Source organism: Diceros bicornis, chromosome 11, assembly GCF_020826845.1.
Source record: "Diceros bicornis minor isolate mBicDic1 chromosome 11, mDicBic1.mat.cur, whole genome shotgun sequence".
NCBI classification, from domain to species: domain Eukaryota; kingdom Metazoa; phylum Chordata; class Mammalia; order Perissodactyla; family Rhinocerotidae; genus Diceros; species Diceros bicornis.
The window spans coordinates 68,518,835-68,544,276 of NC_080750.1; the positions used below are offsets into that span (position 1 = coordinate 68,518,835).

A 25,442-nucleotide genomic window follows, 5' to 3' on the forward strand; every position below is an offset into this window, starting at 1 on the left:
AGGAGCTAAACTTGTTTCTTCTTACTTAATGGAGCCAAACTCTCAAAAGTTTGAATTCAGTATAACTTACTCTACTTGCTTACTGAAGCAAATTTCCAAAAAAGTCACTAAACTATTTTTATATTAATTTTATCTTACATTATAGTATAATTATTATTAAATATATTTAATAATTTAAATATAATTAAAATTATTATAATAAATAGCTAGTCTTCATAGGCATTAACTACATGCCAAGCACAAAGCTAGGCATTTTCCATGTGTCAAGTCAATTAATACTCACTCACACTAACCCTCAAGGTGGGTACTGTCTTACCGATGAGGAAACTGAGGTTTAGTGAAGTGAAATAGCTTGCCCAAAATTTCATAGAGGGAAGTGGAACAGCCAGAATCCAAACCCAGATCTGGGTGTTCTAAAGCTTATGCTCTTAAACTCACTACAGTACCGGCCTACGGAGGAGAAACACTGCTACCCTCGGCTTCCACCCCCCGCTCCCCTCCTCGCTTCCTGATTCTCCTGCACCTGTCTCTGCGGGCACACCTACATTTGCTATGGGTTCCTGTGCCGTGCTACCTGGCAGAGCAGGGCCTAAGTGGAGGCCCCATAAGCCTCTGGATTAAGCCACAGGGTCCAGCACAGCATTTTGAGAGTTCATCACTGGACCTACTACTATTAACACTAATAATAAACAGTACTTTCTCTCTGGTTCCATGGGTGTTTTTCCATCATGTGGATCTCACAGAAAGGAGGGCGACTGGCAGGGAAGGAGCTGGGTATCCTTGGGTGTACTGGCCACATACTATTGGTATAATACAGGCAGAAAGTAGAAAATCCAGAGCATCAAGAAGACTGGAATACGCATGGGTGATGGGAAGCTATTCAGAGCAAAGACTGGTGCCATGAGACATCAGATCGCTAATCCAGCTCCACGTCCAGCCCATAGCTTCGCAGGATAAGATGATACCTTCAGGGACATTTTAAAAGCCACTAACAATTCCCTAAACAGAAAGATCCTGGAGAAGTAGCCAGGAGCCTAAGTTAGCTCTTAGGCAATCTTTGATTGTACACCAAATAGTAACTATGAGAACAATTTTCTTGTTTAAAACAAAAGAGAATGGAGTATTTTCAACTGAAGATAACTTACAAATACTATAAGGGGCAAGTATTACCTCTTCTTGTTTCCCTTTCCAGGGAATACTGAAAATGATGACATCAACCACATCTCAGAAGACTACGCACACCTCTGCCTCCTAAAATCCTTGCCATGGCATGAGTAACTACTGTCCCTGAAAATGAGACACTATCTTCCTCTGAGAGTAAAAAAGGTCTCCCAAATGTTCCTAAATAAGAGCTCTCTCTAAATCCAGGAGACTTAGAGGGCTGACTGGAGACCTCTTGGTATATGTATTTTACTCTTCTTCAAATCCTATCACAGAGAGAAAGTAAGAATCAACCCTTTCCTCTTCATGATCACTGTGGACAGCCACACACCACTGGAGGTGGATGCGGAGAGAACTGTGGACTCAGGATGCTCGGTTTTGGTTATTTTTTTGCTGAATATAAAAATTCTTAAGGTTACCAAGACCCAATGAAGACAACTTACGATGATATCTTGTCTGGTTTTGAACGTGCTGATATAGTGGGTGTAGTGGCTGTCATCCATTTGCCGCAGGATGGCGATCATGCAAGCAACAAAACTCCCCTGGAAGAAGAAAGAAAACACAAATCCAGGACTCCTGAGACACCAATTGCCAAAACAAGATTCAGTCGCAGGTACTTTCGTCTCCCCTACCCAGTTACCTAAGCAGGGACCCTACCAAACTGGAAACATGTTGCATTCCAAAGGTTCAAAGGGCGCCCGCTTTGCTGTTTCTGCTTAAAAGACCTCCTTTCAGGTTTGAGTTAAGGAATGTGGAGGGTTTTACTCATGCCATTAACAGCTATGATCTGTGGAATCCTGTAGGTCAAGGGACACTGACTCTAAGATCTCAGACTACTAGTTAAGATATAACTTGTGGACTTTGAGTTTCTTGTTGAGACAGAGCCGTAGTGTGGAAGTCCACGGAGAAATGTCTGAAATATTCAGATCCTTTAAACAAATCTGAGTTTGGAGGAATGCAAAGAGGAGAAGGAAAGGTAGCAAAACAGAGTGGAGGAGCAGAGAATGGGATAGGAACACTTCAAGGTCATTTCTCCAACTCTAGAATCCTTCAGCCAGGTGTTCCCAGCATGTTATGCATGTGTAATTGTGGCCCTGCTTTGAAGAAAGGGATTGAATAATTAGATGATTAACACCATTTCTATTTTTGAGGTCAGGAATTATATATTCAATGTCCAACCATATTTGAATCACAGACTTAATTTTCTAGCCATAGGGCAAATATCTAGGGATAATATCCTCCTGCATTCATATAGTTATGAAAACAACACAAATTTAAATGAATTTGGCACAGGGGAGATTAATATACAGCTGTTCTTGGGATAACGGAATGACTTCCTAAACACAAAAGCAATGAAAGACTATCCACATACACCTCTCTCTGAATGAATGTCTGTCTTAGTCTCTTTTGTTTAAAAAAGTTTATTTTTCTAATTATAAAGCAAGGTAAATTTATTATACTAAGGCTTTTGATGTATTTGGCCAAACTAGCATACAGCTTGCATTCCCATCAGTATTTAACACTATTTGTTTCTCCAGGCCTTTGCCTATTCTGGCTTTTGGAGTTTAATTTCATTTTTGGTTAATTTGTATTTGCTTTGTTCCGAGTTACACATTCTGTCCATACGTTTGCTGGCCATTTATTTTTCTCATTTTGCTGTTTAATCATATTCTTTGCCCATTTTTTTAATTAAAAAAAAATTCTTTCAGTGGTTTGTAACAGCTCTTTGTATATTAGCCACTTGTGACGTATTTTACAAATAATTTTTACAGTTTTGTGCTTCACATTTAATTTTGCTTATAATATATTTTCACATGTAGGGGTTTAACTAAAATCAATTTTCTTTTATAGTATCCTTTCAATTTTTAAAAATTCATCAATCAATCCCTTTTCTCTTAAAGATAGGCATATATTCATTCATATTTTCTTCCAGCTGCCTTATGCTTTAATATTTTTAAATTGAACCCTTCGTTTCATCTGAAATTTATTTCGTAGGTATAGCATGAAATAAAACTCAAATTTTTCCATGTTATTCATATATTTTCCAAATAACATTTATTAAAAATCTTCACTTTCCCTATTGAAATGTAACAAAATTTTCATATAATCTAAAGTCTCCTTTTAAATTCTCTTGTTCTGTTCTGTTGATATACGTACTCTATGTATGAGTTCAACACTCTTTGAATTATGGTAGCATTACAATGTTTTCACATCTGACGGCAGGCCGTCCATTATTACTTCTATTTGGCTATTCATTTGTGTGTATCTTGTATTTAATTTTACTCTCATATTTTTTGTGACTAAATTAAACGGAATTTTTCTTTTACAATCTCTAAATAGCTACTGTTGTTATATAGAAAGTCTATCGAATACTGTTTATTTTGAAACAGGTTAGTCTCATAAACTGTTCATTAGTTTTATTAAAATTTCAGTTAACTCTCTTGAGTTTCTTAGATACGGTAGTCATCTCAGCTAAAAGTAATGACAATTATGATAATTATTTTTTCCATTTTCAATATTTATACTTAGTGTATTTTTTTTGTCTTAATACATTGCCTAGAATTCATAGAAAAATGCTAGACAGTGTTGAGATTTAACATCTTGATTCTTCCCTTTATGACCATCAAGTAATATGTTGTCTGGTGATTGCATGTTAAAAAAGTATCCTCCCATTCTTAATTTGGAATAGATGTTACATCTATCACATACATTTTGGCATCTATGAAGAGAGTCATAAAGCTTTTTTCTTTTTATTGAATTGATATATTTTATTGGATCCTCTAATATTTATTCTTGAATACCCAAAATAAACCAAATTAAGCCACATATACATACATTGTATTTTTCTCTTTGTGACTGTGTCTTTCTCTCTTTGTACGTCTTTCCCTCACTTTTTTCCTTCTTATGGTTATCTTTCTCAAGCAACCTCACTCTGCTTCTCTTGGTATCTCTATCACTCTGTGTACCTCAGCCATTTCCACCCCCATCATCTATTTTAACAGAAACATGACAGGGATACCGCCACTTTACATTTAAATCCTCACCCTTCTCTTCAAACATACTGAGCCAACGTTCTTGAGTTAGTTTAAACAAGGGAGATAATGGATGATTTCACTACTAAAAAGCTAAATAGATAAATTTAAATTAAGATATATTAAGTATTATTTGTAACCCAATATATCATTTCCCAAACAACACAGTCATCAATCTGCCTTTCTTTATATATTCTGTAAATACACGGCAGAAATCGCTTGGCGATAGCAATTAACGGTACGTCCAATGTCTATACCTTTAATACCACATTTGAATCATTTTATAATACCTTTTGGATCACCTTAAGTTTTAATCTAGCAGAAAAACAATGTTTTACTTGCAGTCATTTCTCTGTGATCTTATTTGGATCTATTGTTTCACCCATAAGTGAACCTTATAAGGGGCATCTTAGGGTTTCTGCCCTGGCTATTGCCTCTGCCTGAAAGGCCCTTCCCCGTTCATCCACACGGTCCACTCCCTCACCTTCTTCAAGTCTTTGTCTAAATCTTACCTTCTCAGGAAAGCCATTCTTTTTTGTTTGTGTGTGTGAGGAAGATCAGTCCTGAGCTAACATCTGTTGCCAATCCTCCCCTTTTCACCGAGGAAGACTGGCCCTGGGCTAACATCTGTGCCCATCTTCCTCTCCTTTATATGGGACGCCGCCACGGCGTGGCCTGACAAGCAGTGCGCTGATGCGCGCCCGGGATCTGAACCTGTGAACCCCAGCTCTGCCCAAGTGGAGCACGTGAACTTAACCACTAGGCCACCGGGCCGGCCTCTCAGGAAAGCCATTCTTAGCCACCTTATTTAAATGTGTAAGTCTCCCACCCTAACCTCCCTTATCCTGCTCATTTTTTTCTCCATAGCACTTGTCTCCTTCTAACAGTCTGTAGCTTATGTTTTTGTTATTGTTACTGCTAGAATGTAAGCTTCTCTCAGGGAGTGACTTCTGTCTGTTTTGCTCCCTGACACATCTCCAGCATCTAGCCTAGTGCCTGGCTCACAGTAGTTTCTTAATACATATTTGATGAATAAATAAATGGTTTTTATTTACTACAGCAATTTGGGATAGTTCATTTCCTATGTCTTCTAATTATAATCTAATCATAGCTTTTACTATCACAAGTAAAAGATGCTTCATTTTAATGATGATGCAACTTGGCCTCTCAACAGTCACCTCTGGTCTCAATCATCCTTCTCATCTGACATCTAAGAAACATAGTAAATGGAGAGTAAGAGGCCAGAGCAACACTGGCATTTCTAAAAGCATGCTAATCACAAGTTCTTTAAAGTTTGTTTTTCCTTTGAACCAAAAGGGATGGATGGTACCACAGGGCACCAACCTACCAGCATGCTAAGCATCAGTGGAAGTGTGATGCAGGGGAAACCACGTTTATCAGAACGCCTCTGACGACGACCATGCTACAGAGTTGGAAGCCCAATCTGGTGAGCTGCCGGGGATGAAGAAGGCTGACAACGTGCAGACTCTGCAGCCAGGCTGGCTGCCTGCGTCCAAACCCAACTCAACCACCTGGAAGTTGTGTAACATTGGGCAGGTTTCTTAACCTCTCTGTGCACGTTTCCTCATTTGGAAAACGGAGCTAATGAATGAACTACCTAATAGGATTGGTGGGAGCTTTCAATGAGATATAAAGTGCTTAAAATAGTTTCTGGCACAAAAAAATTTTAAAAATCTGGGGCCGGCCTGGTGCTATAGTGGTTGAGTTTGCATGCTCTGCTTCGGTGGCCTGGGGTTCGCAGGTGCGGATCCCGGGCGCGGACCTACGCACCGCTCATCAAGCCATGCTGTGGCGGTGTCCCACATATAAAGTAGAGAAAGATGGGCGTGGATGTTAGCTCAGGGCTAATCTTCCTCACCAAAAAAAAGTCAGCTAATGACTACCACTATTATCATCACTACAGTTGGAAGTCCTAATACTGTTACTATTATCATTCTAAGGAGAGTGGATCCAGACAGAGAATGCATATACTGAGAATTAGAACTAAATTACTTGAGATAATAGAGGAAATGCTGGATGCAGCCACCAAAACCCCTCATTTTCTGCTCACAAAGGCTCCTATTTTCCTTAAATAAAATATTAAACAAAGACTTAAAGAGTATTAGGTTGAATGGGTACTGAGTTAATCAGTCTACCTCGGGTGCCTGCAGGTCTCAGTGGGTCTCTGCTTTAATGCATTATAACAGGCTTTTCTTTAATCTTCGATATGAGCAAAACTCCTCAACGGGTCCACATGCTTTGTATTTACGGGATCCTTAATAACTCTACCCCATTAGCCTCCCCTACTACCCAGTTGGAGTATTTTTCCTCAAGAGAAAATCAGTGTCAGAATCAAGATCTGCTCATAGTTATAACCCAGGGGCATCCATCCGGGGGAGCTGTAAAGTTCTAGACCCCACTCATTTCCCGAGGCAGCGATGTGGCACAGCACACAGGCACAGACTGTAACCTGGGATGTGAGGGGCTATGTGAACTTGGTCTCCAGTACTGGCCCCGAGAGCCTCCCAACAGACAGGTGGGACACTGAGAAGCAGTGGTGGCAGCGTGGCACCCCGAAGCAATACTCACGATGTGGGGGGACTGCCGGCTCATCCCAATCACGGTCCGGTTGATCCTCCTCAGCAGCCGTTCCACTATCAGCTGTCTGTGCGTCGCCGTGGGGCCCTGGGGGGAGACACAGGCACTGACACCATCTTCTGTCTCAGCTTCACTTTTCTGAAGGAGACCGTGGACAGGTGAGTTTTCTCTCTACACCTCACTCTGGCTCTTCCCTACAAAGCAATCTCTCATCCAAAAGGGAAAAACAGTTTCACAGAATAACACATAATGTTACTAAGGAATCAGTTGAAAACAGTTATAACATTTAAAAGATGAGTGTGCGGATGCAGGGGGAGAAGGCCTCCCTATCAGCCCAGATCATCTGGGCTCACTGAGAGCTCGCCGTGGCCACGACCCAACACAGTTTTGGGGGACCCCCATTAGGATGAGGTACCCCATCCCAATGCTGAGCAGATCAGGTTGCCCAGGACAGTTAGGCACATGTATGGGAAATAAAAGACAAAATGTAAAGTTCTTGCCACCTTCTGTATTAGAGAAAAAAAACAAACAAGAAATTCAAATCAAGGAGACTGTTATAGACTGAACGTTTGTGTTCAAAAGTCGTATGTTGAAGCTCTAACGCCTAGTGTGATGGTATTTGGAGACAGAGACTTTGGGAGGCAATTAGGCCAAGAAGGCAGGGTCCTGGTCTGATGGGATTAGTGTCCTTATAAGAAGAGATACCAGAGAGTTTGCCCTTTCTTTCTCTCCACGGGGAAAGGCCATGTGAGGACACAGAAAGAAGGCGGCCATCTGCAAACCAGGAGGAGGGTCCTCACCAGGAACCCAACCATGCCAGCACCCGAACCTTGGACTTCCAGCCTCCAGAACTGTGAGAAATAAACGTCTGTTGTTCAGGCCCCCCAGTCTACAGTACTTTGTTTTGGCAGCCCGAACAGACTAATACAGGGATTTAATATTTTGACTCTGAGCAATTATTTAACTTTGTTGAGCTTCGGTTTTCCCGGCTGCAGAAAATATATAAATAAATTAATTAATTAAAAGCTTCCCTTACAGGAACATAGACAACAGTGATGTAGACAACAGTGCCTCCTAAACGTTTATTCTTTATTTTTCCTTCTTTCCTTTTTTGTGGTTTGACCTTATGCCCACTCAGCTTAACATTCAACTTGACTTTTCAAAGCCTTTATCCATTCTTGCTACATGACAGATATTTTGAAACTCCTGCTTAATGCTTCAAATAACTAAATCATTGTTACATGTAGCTTTATTAGAACATCAAGTATTGTTAGTGTCTCCTCTCCCTCCCTCCCTTCTTTCCTTCCTTGCTTTTTATTATTTATTTACTTGCTTCAAAGGATTGATAAAACCTTCCTCTCCTGTTGATGCTGTTTTCACCTCCACTTGTGTAACAATTCCATACTGTAGACCTGACTACGTATGTAAGGCCTGTGTGGGGCCCTGTGTAGAGGCATGAAAATGCATCAGGCATCCTCTGTGCCCTTAAGAGATTTACACTCCAGCAGGAGAGCTGGGGCATGAATATAAATAATGAAACCCCAAAGATCCCACTAGAAGGTCAGCTCCATGAGGGCAGGATGTTTGCTTCTCTTGTTCACTGCTGTGTTCTTAGACCTATCACAGTGCCTGGAGCATGGGAGCTGTTAAATTAGTATTTGTGAACTGAATTCATAACTCGAGGTACAAAACGATAAGAGCCTTAAAAGAGATGAGAGGAGAGCATGAAGGTAACTAGATGAGTGGGGATATTGGGCAGGACTGCACCAGGAACAATTTCATGGAGGTGCTTATTGCAGCCGGACTTTGAAAAATGAGGATAATTCAAAGATATAGCTGTGGGAAAAGAGGAGGGAATCCTGGACTATCAAAAAAGGCATAGGAATCCATGTCAATAATTAGAGCCTGGACTTAACTGTGGAGAGGAGAGGATACGGGAAGACACATGGTGTTAGTCTGCACATTCAAAAACGCTTATGACAGGGAAAAAATCAATACCATTATCATCACCACCAAAGATTTATTGAATTTACTACTTTAGCAGAGCTCCAAGATCAATACTTTTGAATGCCTCTGCTCATCAGAGGGAACATTATCAGGAAGACAAAAAAGATATCTTTCAAAAGCCAATTAAATCTCTGAGCACAGGATATACATACATTCATTCAAGTCATTTCCGAAGAGTCTTTCTATGGGTGAGAAGGTGGACAGAGATACTGTATATTAAAAAATAGGATCGGAAGTGGAAGAGATCGAAGAGGTCATCTAGAACAATTTCTACATATTATTGAACGGGAAATTGAGACACCATGAGATTTGCCTAAGGATAAAGAGTTACAGAGTGGTAATATTGGGACTAGAAATGAAATAGCCTGATTCCTATGTTTCAGGTTAACTTTGGATCATATACATATGCTTTCTAGAACACTGGAGCCCTGACTAAACCAAAGTGCCTAGTATATTGTTACAAAATTTATAGGGCTTGGAGCTTCATTTTACTATTTCAATTACTGAGTCATAAGAGTTACTGGTTCTTTTTTTTTGTGAGGAAGCTTGGCCATGAGCTAACATCCATTGCCAATCTTCCTCTTTTTGCTGAGGAATAGTGGCCCTGAGCTAACAGGTGTGCCCATTTTCCTCTATTTTGTATATGGGACACCTCCACAGCATGGCTTGACAAGTGGTGCGTAGGTCCATGTCCGGGATCCGAACCTGGGAACCCTGGGCCACCGAAGAGAAGCGTGTGAACTTAACCACTATGCCACCGGGCTGGTCCCTCATAAGAGTTACTTTTTAAAAATATTATTGTCATTATGATACGATCAGTCACATTTATTTATTTGCTGCAAAGTCCTTGGTTAGGAATCAAATCCCCAATCACAAAATTCCTGGGGAAAATTTATTCCATTTCATAATGTGGTTTCTAGGAACACATTTAAGCAGAAAAGGGGGAATCACCTATAATTAATAAATATCAAATAAATAGTAGAAATAGTAAGGTGGGCTACAGGGGCTCAGGGAAGGGAAGAGCCAAAGGGGGGAGTAGGTAGAGAAAGCAGTGGTGTCTTCCCGTACTTCTGTGGCAGAGACAAGGATTAGCAGAAATGCAGATGGGCCCGTGTGATGATGAGCAGGGCATGAGGCAGGCTGTGGCCAAACTGGGGTGGATCTCAAAAGGCGAGCTGAGGATTTAGCCATGGGAAATGTACAGAGTATTCTTCATATCTTTTAGCAGAACTGAATCTAAAGATATTGGTAAGAGAAAGGGCTTAGGCAAAACCAAGGGTGATTTCCCTGTGCTGTGGGAACATTTGAGCCATGAGGCCAGCATGGCGGGTGGTGACCATGGTTTGTGCTCCAGCCTCCTGAATGGAGGCCATGCCTGACCCTGTCAGCTGTGCCAACTCCAGAACACGGCCAATCCAGACCAGGTCAGCCCCAGGAGTTTTGGAGGGACGGGTGCTCAGGTTACAGAGATGAGGAGAGATAAGAAAACACATCATTTCCACTAGGCTCCAGAGGGAAGGATCAGTGTCAGAGAGACCATAAAAATGAGAACTTCTCAGAAGCTTGGGGATATCAACAGCAGTGCTGTCAGGTACCAGAGGTATAAAAGGGTAGAGGCGTCTGCGTAAAAAGAAAAAGTCTAAACAAAGCTCTGGTTCCTAAAAGTGCTCACTGGGCCCTCAGTGATGGGCAGGCCAGGAAAACCAGACAGCAGCAGGCCCAGCGGTAAGCGGACCACTCCTTGACCTACATTTGCACAGCAGGCTCTATCAAGGAGAAGCCCCTCGAATCACCTACAAAAGGGGTGCAGCCTGCCCCAGCACCCCGGCTCTAAACTGCCTGGGCCAAGCCCTGAGACTAGGCCAGCCAGGGAGCCATTCTCATCCCAGGCAAAGGGACCAGTGCATGCTGTGGGCTGCATAGTGACAATGCGACTCACCACATCCTGCCTGTCCAGCACTTCCAGGATGTTGCTCAGAAGCTGCGAGCTTGCCTCATGGTCAGGCCTGCTGGAGTTGTCGTCTAACTGGCCGCTGAGCTGGTCTGTCAGCAGCGGCAGCAGCACGTCTCTGCACTCTGAGAGAGAAAATGCACACAGCTCAGCGGCTGCGGCATCACCTCCTGAACTGCATGGCTCCTTCCTGCAAACCCCTCTCTGCCCCGTCCCACAGCTCCGAGCTCCGCCCCGCCATGAGGAGCCCGTCATTTTAGGCATGCAACTTCAGCCCTGGAACTCGATTTTAAAAACTAAGAAAATTACACCTACTCCAGCTACATGTAGCAAAATGTTTAAAGTATTTAACAATTCTAGTTTTGTAAAAAAATTTCGACTTGATACTTGAAAGCGAAGTCATACGAAACTACGCAAGTTATACACTTAAAGAAATTTTTTTTTGAAATTTCCTACCTAATGGAGAAAATTTACTCTAAAATTCCAATAAATATTGAGCTTCACTAGTACATTTCAATGTGTTTCACAGACGTTCTGTTCATGTTTTCACAGGCACGTGGACTTCATAAGGTAAGGTATTATCTTTCCACTGTGTCTTTCTTCTGAGATTTTCACTATTATAAAACATTATGACGATGAGTCCAGATATTCTGGACACTAACAGAAACGACTGTTAACAGAGAATACTTTCTCTAACTGGAACTATCTAGTGCATGCTTGCTCTTGTGCTCAAATACACCATCTTTCTTGTCTCATTGATCCTTTCTGCATCCTTAGAGACAGAGATTATCCTAGCATATTAAGGTGTATAATAATATGTTTTCTACTTAAGAGCACTCACTAGCTTTTCGTACTACCTCCAACCATGTCCTTGTAACAGTTGAAATTCTAAGCACAAATTCATAGGGTCAGAAAATAGAAGCAAAAGAGGCTTCCGACTTGATCTAGTGCAAGTCCTTCCTTCCACAGAAATGGAAACTGAGACTAAGAGGTCCCTCATTTGTCCAAAGCTACACGACTAGCCAGGGGCAAGGCCAGAGGGGTTCTCCCACCAACAACCTACAAACCTTTTCCTGTTTCTGACAAGTCCTGTTGATCCTCAAACCCTCCAAGCAATACACACAACATGAGGTCACCCTCTGGGACTCACTGACCTGATGGTAACTCCAAAAGAAGTTCCCACAGCTGCCTATTCTAGCAAGTCCTGGGTTTACTGGGGAAAGACCAGGTATTAGACCTCCTCCCTATATCAGCTTAGGGATAGGAGCACAGTGATTTAGACTTCGTGGCTACATGCTTGACCCTAGTTACAAAACGAAAGATATTTTATCAGTGTAAGAGTTTTCTCCCTGCATGTCCCCCTTCCCTCCCAGCAGGATGCTGGTAATAGGGCTCCCTCCCATCCCCCCACAAAAACCCTCTGATTTATAGTGTTTACCAATTTACATGGTGCAAATATTTCCACGTGCTACTGATGTCAATTTTCAGCTACAGATGTGACATGACTGAGCATGGAGTTGGGAAGAGATGTGCAAAATCAGCTCTCCTGAGCCCTACAAGCGGCACCTGGCATGCCACTGCACCACGGTCCCTGGTTTCTGAGGTTACGCAGTAAGTACAGGTCGAAGGAGATGCATTTGCTTCAAAGGACCATCTTTCCTGCTTGCCTGTCCATGTGGGGTTTCAATTTTGAGAACAAAATTCTCTAATTAATGAAACACTTGATTGTTCTAATTAAAGACTGAAGAACACACAATTTTGCTCTTTTATGAACTACTGGAAATATTGAACTGACTTCACCTTCTCCTTAAAACCAGTTTCCCAGGAGGTCCTTAAGTACCAAGAAACAACTGGCAAGGACATTATTGACATTAAAAAAGGAAAAAGGTGAGTGTTGGCTGAAGAAGCAGCAAGACTGGAATTTCAGTAAGCAGCAGTTTTTGGTAGAGACTTACCTGACTGCCGAAACAGATTACTCTCCACTATCTTGGTCATGCAGTTAAGTTTCTGGCGAACTAACTGGTTGTCAGGAATGCTTTGAATGAACTTGCAGAAGAGCACACTAGAAGAGAAACCCCAGAAGTTACTCTCTTCATTCTGCCAAGTTATCATTACACAGGCCCCTCTGCTCTGAGATCTGGGCGTGGAGAGGTTTACCTGGAATTCTCTCCCAAATGACATGAGAGTCTGTCTCCGGGAAGCAAAGGAGAGACCGCATTCCACGCTCACTACAGGGCTCAGCATTAGAGCTGACTCACTGGAAGCACAGTCAGGCTCATCACTGCTTTGCAGACCTGTCTTAACACTCAACTTCCGCAAAATCCTTTTCTGGCTGACTCTACCCCACTGTCGACCGCCATCTGACTTTGCATTCCCGTGGTACTTAGGTATAGGGCTGGAAGCATATTATTATGTACTTTCTTCTGAAGTTAATTTTATGTCTGCAGGCCTTGTTTCCCCAGAAAAAGTGCAAACCTCTCTCAGGGGCAGGCTTTGTGTCTTCTTTTGTATATTCCACAGAACTGAGCACAAAAAGGTATTCAGTTAACACATGTTAGAAGAATAGCAGCATGTGCAGCAGCCCAGGCCCCAGCCAAACAGCTGATCTCTGTTAAAGGCAAGAAACAAATGTTTTTTGCTATTTACCTGAGCTCAATAGGATCAAACACAAGTTTGACGTCATTAATTACGCTAGGAAGGTACTTCAAAGCTGCCCCCTGTAAGAAAAACACCAAAGGCAAATTTAGTTGCCAAGCAGGACGAATACAAAATGCACTGCTCGATTCCAAGAAGAAAAGGCTGTGCTTGGATCTTAAACAGGGAACTGGACACAGACGCTCTTGAACAGAGAGGAGAGCTGATGTTGCTACATGTGATCTCTTAAAATCTTTTTCCTGAAAGTCAGGGGGCACAGGTTTCTGTCTTCACTACCTACAGGCACTGTCTATTTGGAATTCATTTTTCTGTCTAAGGAAGTAGTTAAAATCTTGATGTCTCCTTCATAAAGTTGCCATAAAAAGCAAAGAGTAAACAATAAACTTCAACTTTGAGTCTTTGGAGATTATGTATTTTACATTACAAATTGATAATGATCAAGATGAAGGTGACTTTGGGCTTCTAAGAAGAAATGAGAACTAAGAATAAAAACCTGTTGCCTGTAACATCATCAGGATCAAATGGCTGAATTCACAGGGGCCAAAAAAGCCATTCAAGAGATGTCTGAAAGGGTAGAGTGTCTTTGGCAAACTGACATTCAAAAAATACTAATGTACGTAAAAGTTAAAATGCAAGGTTTTCCCTTTACTTTCTGTAAGTCATTCTAAAATTCACCAGCTTTCCATGAATTATGATTCACTTTGTTTCTCTCCCGCCCTGGCCAGTTCTCTGCTGTCCCAGAACATCCTCTCCCACAGCGTTAAAAGAGTTACCCACGATGACGCCATGCTGACCTTGATCTTGACAGCTTCCTCCAGAGGCCTGTCCATGAGCGTGTTGAAAGCAAGAAATAACTGGTGGATTGAATTATTAAATTCATCTCCATCTTCACTTTGGCCATAAAATCTTAACAGGAAAAAAAAGAAAAGCAGTCAGATTTACCATCTTTAAAAGAAATTTTCAAATAGATCTGCAGCCTAAACAATGGTAGAGGCCCAAGCCTCTCACCACCTCAAATTATGCAGAGAGAAGGCACAGGTGCTCTAAGATGGTGTCAGGGCTGAGAAGACACTACCACCTGGACAAAGGCAAGGTAGTAATTGGTAGGTAAAGCCCTACCACAGAGCTCTCCAAGGGTCCATTATGATCAGCCAGTCGGGAAGGATTCCCCTGAAGCTGTCTGAAGGCCAGTCTTGGGGATGTCCTCTCTCTTAGTGGTCTGTGGGCATTTCCACATGGAGGGGAGAGCAGGAAGCTGCTTTGCCTGAAGCAGAAGATGTGCCCTGTATGCATGCCCGCCTTCCTCAGCTCATTAGCAGAATGTCCAGTAAGCAAGGGACTCCCCCCAGCTAACTTCCCGACACGCCGCACGTGCCACCTTTTATCCTCCAGCAGCACTTTCTCTCGTCCCTCGTTCTCCTTTCCTGCATCACTCTAATCATTCTGTCTCATCTGATCAAGCCCTAACCATGTAAGCTGGAGTTTCAGACAATGAGTAGAGAAGCTCCTCAACCCAGCAACGTTCTGAACCAACCTAACTGGCAGTCCAGTCAGGGTCACTCTGTCCACTGAACTGGCCAGCCTGGTGCTGACCTACTCTAACAGCAGGGGCCTCCCAGCACACAAGACACCTTAGTCTTCACTGATCTGTGCTTGTTCTGATTAAAGTCCTCTGCTTGTCTTCAAGATCTGTCCACCAACTGAAAAGTTAGTTCTTTCTCATAAGTAGAAATTGGGAGGTCTTTGGCCCTTTTCTCAGAAATACTCAAGTCCCAAACTGATATATAAGTGCATATACACTGGGTGGCAATTTTACCACCAATTGATCAAAACAAGGGATGGTTTGAATTCAGAATTGTATACACACACTCACACACACACATACATATTTATTTATTTATTTTTTTACTCATGCAACTATAATGTATCTTATTTTATTTTTTATTTTTTTAATTTTTTGTTTATTGCAGTAATATTGGTTTATAACATTGTATAAATTTCAGGTGTACATCATTATACTTCTATTTCTGCATAGATCACATCATGTTCACAACCCAAATACTAATTACAACCCATCACCACACACCTGTGCCGAATTATCCCTTTCGCCCTCCTCCCTCCCCCCTTCCCCTCTGGTAACCACCAATCCAATCTCTGTCTCTATGTGTTTGTTTATTGTTGTTATCTACTACTACTTAATGAAGGAAATCATACGGTATTTGACCTTCTCACTCTGACTTATTTCACTCAGCATAATACCCTCAATGTCCATCCATGTTGTCACAAATGGCTGGATTTCATCGTTTCTTATGGCTGAGTAGTATTCCATTGTGTACATATACCACATCTTCTTTATCCATTCGTCCCTTGATGGGCACTTAGGTTGCTTCCAAGTCTTGGCTATTGTGAATAACGCTACAATGAACACAGGGGTGCATGTATCTTTACGCATTGGTGTTTTCAAGTTCTTTGGATAAATACCCAGCAGTGGAACAGCTGGATCATACGGTAGTTCTATCCTTGATTTTTTGAGGAATCTCCATACTGTTTTCCATAGTGGCTGCACCAGTTTGCACTCCCACCTGCAGTGTATGAGAGTTCCCTTCTCTCCACATCCTCTCCAACACAACACATACATATTTAAATTCATCTCCTCCATTCACCTGTACTTTATATGGTACTCATGGAATACGAACTCTTCTGAGAAAATTATTCAGTCAGAGGTTACTGGTTATCTCAATTCATCCATTTTGCAGAATAAGAAAAGAAATTCATTTGCGATTTATTCCAAAAAGTATCTCAAAATTAACATACCCAGAACAGACCTCACTTGATCTTCCTGCTCATCCTTCTGTATTCCAAGTCTCGGCAACCAGCACCCAAAACCCAGAAGTTATCTATGATTCTCCCCTTTCTCTCATTCTCCCACCAAATCTCACAGTGAGTACTAAATCTCCTCCCCTTAAACCAGGCCACTCTCTCCAGCTCACCGGAGACAGAGCCCCTGTCCCTCACACCTGAACTGCAGCAGCAGTCAGCCGAGTGTCACTCTTAACCCTCGATAATCCATTTCCCACCCAAGAGATGAGATGCTCATTTAAATGTAAGCCAGATTGTACTACCTCTCTGACTGAAACCCTTCAGTGGCTTCCCATTACACCTGGAATAAAATCCAACCTCCTCACTCTGGCCTATGAGGCCCCACATCACTTGTCACTTGCCTGCCAGGCCCCATTCTCCCATCCCCATTCCCTAACCTCCAGCGACACTGGCTTCTGCTGGTTCCTCAAACATGCCACACTCGGTGCCCCCACAGGGCCCCTGCCTTAGCAGCTCCTGCTCCTGCACTGCTCTTCCCTGAGACCTTCAGAGGCCACCTCCTTGTCTTTCAGTCCCAACTCAAATGCCAGCTCCCAGAGAGGCCATCTCCCACCAGCTCAGCTCAGGTAGCATTGCCTGGTCACTGTCACATCAATGCCTCCCCTGCTAGCCCTATTCTATCTGAAACGATCTTACGGGTTTCTTTTTTTACTATCTGCCTCCCTGGCCTCAACGTATCCCACAAGCATTAACAGAGCAGGAACCTTGTCTCGTCCGCTGCTGGATCCCTGGCACCCAGAACAACACCTGGCACCCTATGTATATGACTTTAAAAAGGGGACTAATATGAGACTGAGGGACTAAGACCAAGCTGCTTAATGTCTTATTGTGGGCAATTTACAATTTAATTTTCCCTAGGTGTCTCCCTAATTGAGGTAAACTCCAGCCCGTTAATGAGCTCAGAAGGGGAATTTAAGCTCCTATGAAGGCAATGGCAGGGTGGGGGACAGATGACATTTCATTTGCAGCCCCAGACAGGGCCAGTAAGCTGATGTGTCCCTCCAATCTGAGCAATCGGAGAATGTAGATGGCCAGATTCTCTTCCCCAGATCAAGCTCTTCCTTCAGGAGAAAACATCAGGGCGAAAAATAACCATAAGCAGGCCATCAGGGACTAAGTTCAACACAGAGACTCTCTCAGTTAATTTCAGGGGTTAATCTTGGCTTTCCCATTGTGATGACCCTATCTGATGTCAGAAAAGACGGCCTGGATGTGCTGCAACCCTATGAAGGGTGGCAGAACTAGTGAATTGTCAGTGGAAACCGTTTTTTCATTTCGTAAATTAAGGTTTTCTTTCTATGGTTTTATGATGATTTTTTTGTTGGACATCAGGGTTTGCTATAGAAACAAACTCCTAGGTAAGGAAATGTTCCTTCAGTAGGACACTCCGTGCCCTAACTATTCTGAATACGTGGAAATTTAACTTAATTACAAAATACAAGGAACTAACTATTAAAGACTGTCTGAGGAGCCGGAGACTACAGAGACTGTGTACAAACTCTGCTGGGTGAACCCTGCTCGCGTCTACTAGGGAAGGAGGACTTGTCTCCCATTCAGCTGAGCTTTTAAGTCATTAAACATTTAAAAAACTATAGAAATGTACAAATTCATTATAGAAACTTTAAAAATGAAGAAAGAATAAAAAATAAACCTACTTAAAACCCTCTTACCTACAGTTTTGCTACTAAAATTTTTGCATGTTATCTACCCAATTTCCAAACCTGTACTATTTTTGAAATGGGATCATCTTGCACTTATGTCTTATGTCTTAATTATTTAAGAACCTACCATGGTAATTTTTCCTCATTAACATGCCCTATATTTGAAAGGGCTGAATATACATACTTTAACATTCATCTTTGTTCATACCTGAAGGATTTTTTTCCCATTAGATAAATTTTTTGATGCAGTATAACTGGACAAATGTGATATTTTGTTTTGCTTTTTGAGTGTTTTTTTTTTTTGCTTTTTATTCACAGTGCCAAATTTCTGTCCCTAAGAATTTATATTTCTATCAGCATTAAAATACAGGGCCAATTTTTGTCCAGTCTCATCAAAGGATAAATAGTTTTAATTTTTAACAAATATGTAGATAAAGATGATGTGTGTATTGCATTTTGATAGTATGAACATTTTTTAAAAATTTAAATGACAATTTGAAATTTTTTCTTTTGTAAGTTATCCGTTTTTGTTTTCTATTGTTTAAGGATATTTATCATTCTTTTGTTGATTTATAAGAGGCTTTTAATCAGTAAAGCTATTAACCTTTGATCTATACTGTATGTTACAAGCATTTTTCCAGGTTGTTAGCCTTAAAGTTTGTTTATGGTTTTTAAACACACAAATTTTAAAAAACACACACGCTCAAATCTACAAGCCTTTTCCTTCAGCCTCAGAAATATATTTTAACAGTTTGGAAATCCAGCTTTCATTGAAGGGCAGGGATGGCACTGGGTTGTGGGAATTTGCAGAAAAGGTACTTCCTCTGTCTCATTTCTTCTATTTTTGATGGAGCTGTTATTCTAAGAATCCAAACTGGGAATTATTGTATCTCTATGGCTTGGTTCAGCAAGGTAGCTAAGCATGGTGTCAGCAAAGAAACTCACACCTCAGGAAACATCTCCCCCAATTACCACCGTGCTCCCTCTCCTGCCGAAAACAGCTCGTGATCCTAGATTTGTGTGCCCAACATTGTCATGAAGCCCCTTGCTGTATTAAACACAATCTTGTCACAGGAACCTGCCTCCCTAGAGCTGCTGTCACCAACAGAGGCTTTCAGCCAGTTGCACATTTTAGCTACCTGCATCCCTAAGTCCTTCTGTCATTACTGCCCTAGAAATTCTGCTGATCCAAAAGGACTTCACGTGGACCTTCTCTAATGGTTTCATAGTCCACCTCCATCTTCAGCCCTGAAGTTCTGAAATTTGGCAGCTCCATGATCCAAGAGCTCACAGAGCTGAACACGAGCATGAAGATTAAGGAAAACTACACGAAGAGAGAATGGATTACATCAACAACTTATTACAGTTACCATTACCTCAGGTAGAGCACTCTAGATTGGATGATGAATCTGAACAAGTACTTTAATGCTTTCAAAGCAGCAAAGAGCAATTCTGTCTTGCTTGAGTCATCTGCATTAGCCACATAAAAGTTCAGTACCTTGGAGAGTTTCCTTAAAAGGGTGAGAAAGAAAAAAACGTCAATGAGGCAAAGTGGTACTCTCAGGTTTGGGTGTGCTATAGACGAAGGGAACTTGCATACCGGGGAAGAAGTCGTCACAACTAGACTTATCGCTTCTAGAATATGCCCTGAACAGGGAAATCAACTCCTTTGCAATTTAGTTTCCTCTTTGTGGTCTAGGTTTGGAGCTTCCCTTCTGCTTAGAAAGAGGGGATGGTTTATTTTCCTTTGTAGGATTTTTAAAAACAATCAAGAAAGGAAAGAGTTGAAGGGATTCAAATTCTGAGGGTATTTCAATCTCTAGTATGTCAGACCGACATCTACAGATGTTCCTGTAAGGGAGGGATTGACTGCCTACGGTAACCACCTTAAAAGAAGTCTAATTCCTTCCAATCTGCCAAACCTTTTGGGAATCCATAAATATGGAATCAGCTGGAAACTTCATTGAGTGTGGGAAGAGGACCTCAATCTGACTCCCTAGAACACCCATGGTTCTGAACATCCCAACAGATAAAACTGCTCTGGGATACTAGAGTGCCCTCGTGTCTCTCCAGCGTCTTTGGACTAGGGATTGTCTTAATCTTGTGCTAACTCACACTTTTGAGGGCACTGATATTTTGAATTTTCCTCCTGGGAATCTCTGAGTTTCTCTAGTATTAAGAAAAATACACAGGAAACATGTAGAATTGATCAAGTGTTACAAATAGACTCAGATTACTACCATCTGGAGTGTTGCTTTTGGCTGTGTAATGAAAATCCACTGATAGGATTTCCTCACCTGTAGCTACTGTCTGCTTGGAAAGCGAGGACACTGGGTGGAAAGGACCCTATCACTGGTGTATCTGCTGCCTCTTCAATCCAGTGGGCATTACACCCATGGTGTTAGTTGGTTATCATGCTACACGACACCTCTTCTATGTCCTTTATGTTTCATTACATTTCTGGACCTTCATGCAAATAAAACCAAGAACTTTCATGTTTAGTACATAAAAGGATACAAGGGATCAATGACCCGACCTGACAGATCAGGTCAGCAGCTAGCCTGATAGATCAGCTAGCAGCAATTGGCATGATCTGTTATAAGCCACTGTCGGAAAGATCTTTGCCAATCTCAATTACATTCCTGTAACTACTTATCACATTGCTCTGTGGTGGGGTGACAGGCCACACACAGTGCATGGTGAGGTGAGCACTCCAGGGTGGAGCACCGAGTGAACATGAACTGCTTTCCTTACTCAGAGGCTCATAAACCAAAGACAGAAAGAAGGCTGCACTAGGGAAGAGGTAGAGACCATTCCCTCTTATGCAAAAGAAAGAAAAATTAAATCTGCCCATATCCTGTAAGTAATATATTCTACAAACACTTGTGGAGTAGGGTTGAGGGTTGAGGGCATGACCCTCAGTTCTGTCAGACTTGGTCTTGCTTAATCCACTGTCTGATCCCCTTGGGGCCTCATGCTCATCACACCGACCACCAACTCCTGAGATCCTGAGTATGGTCATCTGCCTTGATTGTGCACCTACTGGCTGCAACTCCTCACCTACATATGTTGTGGATTCTTAAGGAAATATAGTCTTATCTGTTCTGTAACTTCCCACAAGACAGGGCCTGAACTTAATACCCTGTCCAGGGTTAGAATACTAGACGGTTCTCTCTTTCCACCAGGAAGCTTAGAACAAGGTTCTGCATGTAGAGGCACATTTACTCAGCTTACATCCCTCTCATTACTCAACAACCAGCCCCGAGAGTACAAATCCAATAATCCAACCACAAGGAGTTCCCTTGAGACATACTTACACATATGCCAAAGTGGCACTGAAGTGCTTGTAAATGTAGGTTTCAAGGACAGGATTAAAATGCTGGAACTTGATGTCTCCTATCAGCGAGATAATAAATACCTGCCAAAGGTGAAAAATATAAATAGCAGCCCTGTACAACCTCTAGGCGCTCTGTCAACAAGCTGGGTTTTAACGTCTTGGTGCCTTTTTCTCTTTCTCGATCATTTCTGTAGCATTCCCACTTTCTATTCCAGAGCCTAACTAAAGTCTTGGGGATTCTTTTTATTTAACATGAATATAGTGACTAGTACATGTCAGGCACTGTGCTAAATGCTGTGAAGACACCAACGAAAGCCAGCATCCGCGGCCTCAGAGAGCTTACTGTCGCAGAGAGAGGGTGGAGCACAAGTCGCATAAGTCAGGGGAGAAATGGGACAGGAGAGAGGAGGATGTGGAAGGGGTCCAGTGGAATAATACCCTCCCACCCAAGGAGGCAGCTAATGAAACACGCCGTGACATTCCTCTCCTTGGTGCAGTGTGAGCGCTCCCAGTAACTGAACCTCTCCAGACTTCCACCTCCAAATTTCCCCCTCGCATGTTAACTCCTATCTCTATCAGGGGCATAACCGACAAATAACCAGTTTGCCCCTACACGCGACAGAAAAGTGCAAAAGAAAGGGCACCAGGGACTTCCACATACACCCGCTGCCAGCTGCTCTGTCTCACAGTACTTGTCTCCATACCTGTCCCACGGAACCCATATGCATTACCTCTCTTGGTCTTACATCCTTAGCTTCAACGCCGTGGCCACTTCCTGCAATTACCAATTTCTCCAAGCTGGCGAATGACCTAACACTCCTTTGCTGCAACGTCCAGGTAAAATTCTGCACTGAACTTTAAACCCAACAAGGAGCAAACGACGCTGGGCTTGGATGTGTCCGCCTCCTCCACTCCACTGCCACTTCTGGCCTTCCCAGATCCTGACGGCACCTCTCCTTGTCTGGATGATTTCAGTTCTTGGAATGGGTGTATGTTTAAGTACTTTGTGTGACAAATTTAATTGTCTGCTGGGTTGTGTATTACACACAATGAAACTAAGACTCATCTCTGACTTGTGAATTCAGTCTCATTTACATGAACACACAAGTACACACATACACAACAAGCTTTGTTAATGGTACCTCCTGGTTTCTGACTAGGCAATTTTAAAGTGAGTTAAAGTGATTCCTGTTTTCTAATGTAATGTAACACTATGTTTTCCCTAATGAGAAAGAGAAAGATATCAAAAAGTAAGACCTAACAGGAAACAAATAAAGGCCTTGAATATAAGTCAATTGTTTCTAATTTTACTTCTAGCAAAAAAGAAATAGTAAGAGAGATGTCTACAAATACTTATGCAGAAAGATATTCATCACAACTATTTATAATAGTGAAATATCAAAAACTACACAGTTGTGATAATAAACACTAGTTAATATGCTTAAACTGCTTACCAGTGCATCAAACACAAGGAAGTCATACGTTTCATTGTCTGACATTTCCATCATTATGTTAAAAAGTGCATCTAGTGTATCTTGCAAAAACTGAAGATAAGAAAAACAGAGAGGTTATTTGGTGCTTTAGGTTCAGCTCCATACTGCAGAAATTCAGGGATAATTCAGTTTCAACAGAATAGGTTTTAAAACAGCAGTTTCTTAAAAATTGGCACACTTGCTTCCCAAAGTACATAAGTCTTATATTTACAGTAACAGGTTTAATTTAACACGTTGAACTAATGATACAGTGGGTATATTTCTAACTATGGATATATAAACATACCTTAACAATCTCTCCTCCATCCACCTCCATCAACTTCTTTAAGTTGTGTGTAATGTTCTGGGAGTTCGAACGCCAATTTAACAAGCCTAACAGGTCAACTAGGAAGAACAACCACAAACCATAAACATTAGACACTGATTAGAAGGAGCATTTCAGGATACAGCTACAGAACTCTCTAGAGAAGACTGCTGCTCTTAATACCTTAAGTATTCTTTTAATTTACTGTCTCCTATCTTAATCAGAGTGAACCTTCTGGTCTTCTTTCATTCTTCACAGAGAAAAAAATTAACCACTAAAAGAAGGTAAAACGATACCTGAATAGAACACACATTTCTCAATGACATCACAGCCTACGTACAAAACCTAAAAACACTCTTAAGTAACTTCTCTGTCTTTAATTTGCTGCATTGCTTAACTTGTCCCTTGTCAATACGTGTGTCTTGGTGAATTCAAAGGGAAAAGGGAACTTATATATTTGCACTAATTCATTTATATGTCACATCCACACTACAAAACAGATTTTATTTTCTCCATTTTTGAGATGAGGAAACTGAGGCTCTGTGAAATTAAATTCCTTGCCTTACATCATACAATTGCCAGGGAGTGGTACAAATGGAATTTAATTATAGATTTATCTGATTCCAAAAAACGATGCCTTTCCTACTCTATCACATTGCCTCCCCAGAGTTCTTCAAAAGAGAAAAACTGGGGCCGCCTGGTGGCGTACTGGTTAAGTTCGCGCACTCTGCTTTGGTGGCCCAAGGTTTGCTAGTTCGGATCCTGGGCATGAACCTACTCACTGCTCATCAAGCCATGCTGAGGCAGTGTCCCACATAGAAGAACTAGAAGGATGTACACCTATGACACAACTATCTACTGGGGCTTTGGGGAGAAAAAAGGAACAAAGGAGGAAGACTGGCAACAGATTTTAGCTCAGGGCCAATCTTCCTCAAAAAGAAAGAAAGAAAGAAAGAAAGAAACAGACAAGCAAATCAAACAGGCTGCTATTCCAAAGGAAGGTAGGACAGATTCATGGTCCTTAGAGCAAGTCTGGGGCAAAAATCTTGAAGTGTTTTGGGATTTAAAATGCAGAATTTTGGATCTTTAAGCCACTTACAAGCTTTAATGAATGTTAAGCTACTAAAAGTGTCACAGGGAAATATTGCTGAAATCTGGCCTGTTACTATTTTATCATTTTGTCTAGTACATGAAGTGCTATTACTATTTACAGAGCATTATCTTGTAAAAGTAGCAATACCTGCTTTTTAATCAATAGACACACAAATATGTATAAGTAGATGAAAATATATGCCATTCATTAGAAAGTCAATTTGCTTCACAGCTGTGTTTGTTTTATTGGCTTGGGAAGCCTCTAAAACCCAGTGGCTAGAGACTCCCCACTGTCAACAGAATAAAGTCCCGACACCACTCACAGAAAGCAGTAAGGCCCTGCCTATGGCGCCCCAACCAGCCCCATTGCCCATCATTATTTTTCACCCCTCAGCAAGTCAGACAGATCAACTCACTACTCCCCACACTATGGCATGCTCTGAAATAGTTCCATCTCTTTGCATATATTCTTTCCTTTGTCTGGAATGCCCAGAAATACTAGAATATGTACTATGTATTTGGCAAGCTCCTACTTATATTTCAAGACCCATCTCAAACTTTATTCCCTCTGGGAGGATTTACCCAATCATTCTCTGCTGTCTGTACTCCTTCCTACATAGACATAGACATAGACATAGACATAGACATAGACAGACATACATACACATACATTATAATAAACAATAAAGACACACTTGGTGTCTCTTTGGCTCTTCCCATAGATCTGAGCCACCCAAGGGCTGGAACCATCCCGCATTCATTCTTACCCCCCACCATAGTGCTAGGCACCTAGCAGGTGATTAATACATGTTTGATGAAAGAATAGCTGGATGGATGGAAAGGAAACTGGTAGCCCTGAGGAAGTTGGTCGTGTGCTCAGTACTATTCTTCAATTTATTCATTTGTTCAGTAAGTACTTCATAATAGGCACTGTTCTAGGCCCACCCACTAGGCACTGTCTACTTCCATCTTCCCATCTCCTATTTCTGCCACAGGCTGGTCAATGGTACTGCTCCATTCACTACGTCACTCCACTCATTGCTGCCGGAGGAAAAGGATTTAGATGCTTCATCGGGTTGAAGAGGCACCCAGCTGCTTTAAGCGTCTGCAAAGAACCATCTATCAGCCCAGAGGTTTCCTTCCTGGGGATATCTGCACACCACATCACAGCTCATATTAGGAATATATTTGGCATCTGGTAAATCATAAGGTCTTAGGACCAGAAAAGTGGTGGCAGAATGTTACAGACACAGCCCTAGACTGACTGTGTT

General features: G+C 41.8%; 1 protein-coding gene across 5 annotated transcripts in view; it reads right to left on the reverse strand.

Annotated features, from left to right (window-relative positions):
• Nucleotides 1-25,442, reverse strand: part of DOCK5 (dedicator of cytokinesis 5) — a 212,162-nt gene that overhangs the window by 54,740 nt on the left and 131,980 nt on the right. For 4 of the 5 annotated variants that reach the window (XM_058550499.1, XM_058550502.1, XM_058550503.1 and 1 more), the window contains 10 exons: nucleotides 23,062-23,159; nucleotides 22,737-22,826; nucleotides 21,263-21,363; nucleotides 19,322-19,456; nucleotides 14,199-14,310; nucleotides 13,396-13,466; nucleotides 12,705-12,811; nucleotides 10,738-10,874; nucleotides 6,783-6,929; nucleotides 1,605-1,703 (listed from right to left, as the gene is read on the reverse strand). In XM_058550499.1, the coding sequence (XP_058406482.1) occupies nucleotides 1,605-1,703; nucleotides 6,783-6,929; nucleotides 10,738-10,874; nucleotides 12,705-12,811; nucleotides 13,396-13,466; nucleotides 14,199-14,310; nucleotides 19,322-19,456; nucleotides 21,263-21,363; nucleotides 22,737-22,826; nucleotides 23,062-23,159 (1,097 nt within the window). The remainder of the gene's footprint in view (nucleotides 1-1,604; nucleotides 1,704-6,782; nucleotides 6,930-10,737; nucleotides 10,875-12,704; nucleotides 12,812-13,395; nucleotides 13,467-14,198; nucleotides 14,311-19,321; nucleotides 19,457-21,262; nucleotides 21,364-22,736; nucleotides 22,827-23,061; nucleotides 23,160-25,442) is intronic. The other variant, XM_058550501.1, reaches the window with a different exon arrangement.